The sequence below is a fragment of the Chrysochloris asiatica genome, unplaced genomic scaffold (genome assembly GCF_000296735.1).
Source record: "Chrysochloris asiatica unplaced genomic scaffold, ChrAsi1.0 scaffold00369, whole genome shotgun sequence".
Taxonomy (NCBI): domain Eukaryota; kingdom Metazoa; phylum Chordata; class Mammalia; order Afrosoricida; family Chrysochloridae; genus Chrysochloris; species Chrysochloris asiatica.
Window position 1 is genome coordinate 1622565 of NW_006408887.1, and position 7088 is coordinate 1629652.

A 7088-nucleotide genomic window follows, 5' to 3' on the forward strand; every position below is an offset into this window, starting at 1 on the left:
GACCTGGAGTCCTGGTGTGGCGCTGTGGGTTAATGCGCCAGACTGCAAAGCCCTTTGAACTGCAAGGTCGGAGGTTTAAGCTCACCAGCTGCTCCTCGGAAACCCTATACAGGGTTGCTGTGGGTCGGAACCGACATTACTTTTGTAAAGGAGAGGATTAAATACAATAGTGTAAGGTTAGGTGCAGGAAGGTTACGGGATTTTTTGAGTGCATGTGAGGGTAACGCTAAGAGCCAGAAGAAATTAGGGGCACAGTGGCACACTGAGGATCATTGCTTTCAGACCACCCAGGGCCCTGCAGATTTTCTTAGGCCCCTCAGATGAGTGGACAGGAAACTGTTTGCAAAGCTAACAGTGGTCTAGTCGGAGTCCTGGTGTGGCGCTGCGTGTTAATGCACTGGACTGCAAAGTCTTTTTGAACTATTGGTGGTTCACGCTCACCAGCCGCTCCTAGGAAACCCTGTACAGGGTCACTATGGATTAGAATAGATTCTACCACCGGTTAAAGCACTTGGCTGCTAACTGAAAGGTCAGTGATTAGAACAAACGTTGTTGGTAAGTACCGTGGAGTCGATTCCGACTCATAGTGACCCTGCACAGGGTTTCCGAGGCTGTAAATCTTTACTGGAGCAGAATGCCTCATCTTTCTCCCGCAGAACCGCTGGTAGTTTCGAACTGCTGACCTTGCGGTTGGCAGCCCGACTCGTAACCACTACCCTACCAGAGTTCCTTAGAACAAAGATTACAGTCTTGGAAACCCTGTGGGGTAGTTCTACTTTGTCCTAGAGTAAGCTATGAGTCAGGATAGACTCCACAGCACAGGGTTTGGTGTGTTTGTTTTTTCCACACGGAGAAGGTAGTTTCGCTGGCACGAAACTGTCCTGTCTCCATTCCCAGCCCTAAATCGTGGCTGGAGACACACCGGAAGATCAGTGGACATTTGAAAATAAAATAACTGCCAGTTCTTCTGAGTCCGTGTAAAACTGGGTGGTTCACACATTCGGAAATGCAAGACTGCCCCTGAGCTGGGATGTTCCTGACTCTTGGGTGACCCTGGTTTTGAATCCTAATCCTGTTTGGATTTCTGAATGGCCAAGCTGTTCCCCTTTCTAAACTTTAACCAACAAAATGGTCAACTTTCCTTCCCTATCTATATCTTAGTACTCGTTCCGAACGAAATGCAAGCATAGGAACTCACAGGCGAGCTCTGAGCCCAGCCAGGAACCGAGAAAAACAGGCCTTCAAAGTGAGAAGGGGCTCTGGAAGGCACGCATCACCAAGTTCCGGGGTCGCGGCTCCAGGGGGAGGTTCTGTCTCAATTGTCCAGCTAAACCTTAAAGGCATCTGGGGTAGGATAGGTGCGCCTTCAGATGCTCTTGCTTCTCCACCCCGGGACTCAGCCGCCCACTACTGCCTTATTGCTTACATTCGCCTGAGGAAAACTGAAGGCTCTGAAACAGACTCCACCGCAGCAGAGATACATGGGTCGACGTACCACTCTTGGGGCAGCCCTCGTGTGAACCTCGACTTCCCGTCTACATCATGAAGCTCTAGGATCGCGAGGATCGCACAGTAGGTTCTTCATGTCCCAGGAGTCTAGACCAGAAACCAGGAAGCGGCTCCAAGCCAGAAGACTTTCCCGAGCGAGCCCCTCAGGGGTTCGGACTTACCAGCGCCTCTCGCTCCTTTTTGACAACTCCTGAGCAGTTCGACTGCTGCCGCCGGCAGAGCCTTTTGATAGGAAGGGGAAAGGGTTCAGATTGGCCTCTCTGCCCAACATGGAAGCGATTACTAGGATGCCGAGGCAGCTGGGCGCCCGCGGTGCCTAGCCTGAGCCGAGTAGCTCTTCCCGCATTGCAGGATGTTTTAAAAGTAACAGCAGACACTTCTCCCCAAGCCCCGCTCGCGGAGCCAGAAGCCGCCGCACCAATCCCGCTGTGTCATAAAATATTTTATTGGAAAAAAATCGCCGTCTTCGAAAGAAAGGGGTAGGGGACACTAGCGTCGTGGAGGACTCGGGGCCGAGCTGCCGGGTAGTCCCAGGCACCGTCTCCGGCCGTGGTGGGCTCCGCTGGGCCGCTGCAACCCCGACGCGCAGAAGCGGGTGTGTGATCTGGCGGCGTCCGGCACCAGGAGGACCTGCCGGATGCGGGATGGAGTGAGGGCGAGGAGCGGGGCGTGAGTATGCGTGGAGGCCAAGGTCCACTCCGAAGCTTCGAGCGGAGAACAGCTTCCTCCGCACTGGGCGCCGAGTCTCCGAGGCTAGTAGGGCCAGGAGCTCGTTGGTGCTTGGGGTAGGCTTCAGGATCTTGTCTCCTTCTTCCTTTGACCCCGAATTGTTCTCATTTAAGGTAATTATAAAACGTTTAGAAGCAAACGACTTGGACGTGGCAGGACCGGCTCACGGCTTCCCGCGGACTGAAGACTGCGGGCGCCCCCGGCTCTACGCTGCCGCGCTCAGTCATCGCGGCTCCTGTCTGTTGGCTCCGCTGGCTCCTCCGCCTGCTTCTCCGCCTCCTTGGCGCGCTCCTGCTCTGTGAGCTGCTCGCTAGTGGGGATGGAGTTCTTCTTGGGCCGCCCCTTCGGCTTGGTAGGGGACTCCAGGCCTCCGCCCTGCAGCACCTGCGAAGAGGGTATGGTACACATCCCAGGGCGCCGGAAATGGGGATCGCCTCGTCCTGCGGCAGGGCTGGCCACAGGGCTCAACAAGGCCAAGGCCGCACTCAGGGGAAAGTGGTGACCATTTTCTGAGTGCTGCTGGGGAAAGGCTACAAAATAGCCTGGCGGAAAAGTTCAAGGTTGTCAGGCGGCCTGAGGGTGCAGTGGGACAGGAAGGAATGTTGGCTTCTTTAGGGAACCTGGATAGTCAAGAGACTTGGGCACAGGTATCGAAGGAGTGTGGAGGCGGAGAAAGGGAGAGCACAAGGAATATGGTCGGGAAACAGGACGCAGAAGCCACGAGGAGGACACACTCACTATTTTCTTCCACTTCATCCTTCGATTCTGATACCACGTCTTCACCTGCAACTGACTCAGGCCCAGGGACTCCGCGAGATCTATTCTGCGAACCAGCAGGACGCACCCTCAGCAGGGCAGGAAGCACCCCCTCCAACATCAACTTCGTCCCAACCTGGCCCCGCCCTACCTGTCCGGCGTGGAGAGGTATTTCTGCTTCTCAAAGCGTTTCTCCAGGCCCATCAGCTGCAACTCGGTGAATACGGTGCGGCTCCGGCGTCCTTTCTTGGCCTTGGTGCCGGGTTCCCCTGGGCCCGGCGCCTCTAGCTTCCCGCGGAGCTGCAGCTCTAGAGGCAGGTGCGGCGTGCCCCCAGCGCCAGGCAGCCCAGGCCCCGCGGCCAATAACGCCGACCCTAGCCCCGAACAGCTGAGCGGCGCCAAAGGGAACTTGAACACTGCAGCTTGCTCAGCCTTTAGCACGGCTGTAGCGAGGAAAGAGTGCAAAGCCAAGTAAGTTGTGTGCTTGTGTTGGGTCGTGTTCCTTGGACTAGGGGCCCCAGCACAATGCGCACGACCACCCCCACATACTTGGACACAGGGGTATCAGCGCTCAACCACTGCCACTGAGCACAAAACTTTTGCAATTGGCCACTGGCCATAGATTTGCATCACCCTCTGGGGCGACACTCCTCAACGCCTCAGTTCTGGAAATTTAAAGGGGGATCTCCCCAAGCCCGTGCTCTGCACCCCACCCCCCCCACACACACACCGTTCCTCATACCCTAGCCACCATGTCTGAGATTTAGAGGTTATAGATGAACAATTTTGTATCTCCAAAGAGTGGAGTGTGTCTTTTTGGAAAAGAGAAACAAGAAGAAACAGCAAACAAGAAGATGGAGCGTTTTACCCAAACAAATCGGCAATTCTGCTTTCTCTAGGGGAAAACAAATCAGTGGAGTAAGTACATCTGCTATGCTGTGAATGGCAGCTTCGAAGGCCAGATTGTCCACAAAGGTGGGAGGGATGGTAGTCTCCCATGAATTCCAAAGCATCCCACGAATTGAGAAAGCGATCGTTATTCTCCTTTTCTCTGTGTTCAGACTTTTATCCTGTTAAAACGTTTCCATTTTCTTTAGTCCTAAAATAATTTCTTATTTACCCGCTTCAGATGAATTATTAGCAAGAGAGTCGCTGGATATGAAAGGCAGCCTAGAGGCTGGTGAGAGCTGATTTGGGACGAAAAATCTGGCCCTATTGACCTGCTCAGGCTGAGCGCTGGCTAAAGAGTCACAGGGAGCCAGAAAAGGCTTGAGACTACAGTTTCTGCTGTGTGTAGTAGGAGCCTCTCTTCCACAGTATCTCACCAAGGGGTCTAGACTGCAGAATGATGGTGGGGAATGTGGGGGAGAAAGACAGACTAGAAAGTGGGGAAGGTTGGAGGAGGGCAGTAGACATCGATGCCCCAGGAAAAGGGAGAGACCAACTGAAGTTGTGGAGAGAGAAAAGGAAAGGCGACAAAGTGAAGAGAGCACTGATATAGAGCAGGCCCAAAAAGGAAGGAAGAGAAAGCGCAAAAGGAGAAAAAGTCTGAGCATTCGGCTCAGGCTTCTTGAGGGCCTAGCTGTACAAGGGCCCAGCTGGCCAAAACTTACAATCTAGGTCTCTTGCCCAAGGCAAGGCTCAGGCAGTAAGCTCGGTGCAGCCTAGGCTACGTTTATTTGTCGCACCCGGGAATGCCCCAACGGGGTTGCACCGAGTTCAGCGAGATTCCAGACAGGCTAGGACCAGTGGCAGCCTCCAGTAGTCGGAGACCTGGGTCTCTTCCCCAGGGATTCCAGTTTCCTTGCCTTGGTCAGTCGCGGCCACTAATAGCCAACCCTCTGGGCGAAGGCCCAGGCGCCGGCCTGAGGTCGCTTTGGCCGGGAAATGGTCGTCAGCCTGAAGCCCATGCAAAGGCGAAATCGGGCGTCCGGGAGGGAGTCTGCCTTGCCTCCAATGGGGATGGCGGGCTCGAGTCCCAGGGCCCGGACCATTCCCGGGCAGGAGGACTCAGTGCCAGCTGTGAGGAGGGAGCGCCCGGGGACCCGAGGCCTGGTTTCTGCTGGGCCGAGCCACTGAACCCTCCGCATCCCGGCCAGAGCGCTCCGAGAGGGGCTTTGGGGACAGCGCACTCAGAGCTGGTCCCTCTGGCAGTGCAGGCACTGGGGGCTCCAGGCGCGCCCTCCGCCGAGCCGAGTCCCGCCCGCGGCCCTCTGCTGGTGCGCACGTACCCAGGTGGCTGTGGAAGGGTCGCGCCGCCAGCAGCGCCTGTACGCCGAACTTGAGCAGTTCGCCTGCAGCAGCAGCCGCGGCTGCGGCGGGTGCAGCGCCCTTGGGCCCCGGCGGCTCGGTGAGGATCTCCTCAATCATGAAGCTGCGGTAACGGTGTGATCGATGGTCAGCGCAGCCTTCCGCAGGGCCGTAGAGCGCGGCACCAGGCTCTCCTGGCCGCTGCATCGCGGCTCCTGCGGGCGGTGGAAACAACTCCGCGGTGGCTCAGCTCGTGGGGCGGCCGGCGTGGGGCTCTAGGCCGGCCCGCAGCTCGCGGCCGCGGGCGGGAGCCGACTCATGCCCCCCTCCCCCGCCGGCCAGGCGGAGCGCAAGGGCGCGGGCGGGGTCGAGAGCAAGACTTGGCTGGTAGGACCCCGAGACTGCGCCCCCCGCCCCGCGCCGCGGCGCCTCTAGCCCTGCCCGGCCCGCGTCACCGCCCCGCCCCGAGCGACTCGGACCCCGCCCACCCTGCCCCGCCCCGCGCAGCGGGCCCGGGATGTCCGAGCTGGAGGAGGGAGGGAGAATCGGAGGGCGCCCTCGAGGGAGGGGGCGGGCGGGCAGAGTCCTGGAGACGCTGTGTAGAGCGCAGGCAGCTCGTCCTGAAGGAAGGATGCGAGCGCTCGGAAAGAGAGGCAGGCCGTGTGGACTGACGCCTGGGAAAGATTCGAAGAGCTTAGGAGACCACAGAGATGGGAGACAGAAGGACCACAAGCGAGGTGAGAGAAGTGCCAAAAGGAGACAGGGCACGTATTCTAAGGTTGTCGAGAGGGAAACAGAGAGAAAGAGAGCAAGAGACAGCGAACTGTCGGGCTGTAGGGGACAGAGGAGCCAAAGCAGACATAGGGGCTTCGATGCAGACAGGGAATCCAGACACTAAAGAAAGGGGACAGCAAAATTTGGCAGAGCAGGAATGCCAAGGCTTTGTCGGGAGTTAGAGAGCCTTGGACGGTCGGAGGAGGAGGACAGAGATAGCACAGCCAGGTGATGAAGGAGGGAGGAGGTGGCCTTGAGGTGTGCAGACCTTCCTGTCAGGATGCAGGGAGACTACATTAAGAAATGGGGACAGTGAGGCACCTGCCCATGTGCACACTTAGGTCCTCATTCCTCCTCTGAGCAATCCTGAAAGGAAAATGCTCTCCGATCTATATTTGCTTAAACTGCCATATGATTTGTGAATTCATACTCCTCTGTGGAAAACCAAGTACACTGGCTATGTTCCTCTAGTTAGAGGAAGAAACCAATGCCAGGAAAAAGCAAGGCTTCGGATTCACCTTTTCTGAACTTTTTCAAGCATCTGAGAAAGTGGGTACTGGGTGGAGCTGGGCAGGGAGCCACAGGGGGTACTATTGGTGATCAGGAGACTGAAGTAGCTTCAAAGTCATCAATGTGATTGAGGAAAGCAACTACATCTTCTTTGGCTCCTCCTTCTCTCCATAGTTACACAAACATAAGCCCCAAGTTTTCAGTGAAAAATGACCTTGCCATTTCCTGGTTAGAAACCCCCTGGCCTGTCCAAAGAGATGAAGACACTTGGCTCCAGGGAGGCTGTGAGGAATGGGTGGGGAGTCAAGCACCCGGGAACTGAGGGTATTTGTAGGATGGGGGGAAGGGGAGGAATGAATGGGGTACAGGATGGAAGGGGTTACCCAATGTTTCCAGGCAAGAAGGGATGGGATGAAAGCAAGTGTGGATGAGTGCTCTTTCCCTTCTGGAGATTTAAGAGTCCCCTCCCATCACTGTCAGTCAGTACTTGGTCCCAAACAGGTCCTGGGCCATTCTGTTTTACTATGTGAACTTGCAGGATCCTCAGTCTTCACTTCTGA

The 7088-nt window shown here is 56.4% G+C and overlaps 1 protein-coding gene across 1 annotated transcript; it reads right to left on the reverse strand.

Moving 5' to 3' along the window:
* Positions 1-2457: 2457 nt before the first annotated feature.
* Positions 2458-5451, reverse strand: BARX1 (BARX homeobox 1). The gene is made up of 4 exons (XM_006876244.1): positions 5226-5451; positions 3146-3437; positions 2977-3061; positions 2458-2622 (listed from the first exon to the last, which is right to left on the reverse strand). The coding sequence occupies exons 1-4, from the start codon at positions 5449-5451 to the stop codon at positions 2458-2460; spliced, it is 768 nt and encodes a 255-aa protein (XP_006876306.1).
* Between the last annotated feature and the right edge of the window lie 1637 nt (positions 5452-7088).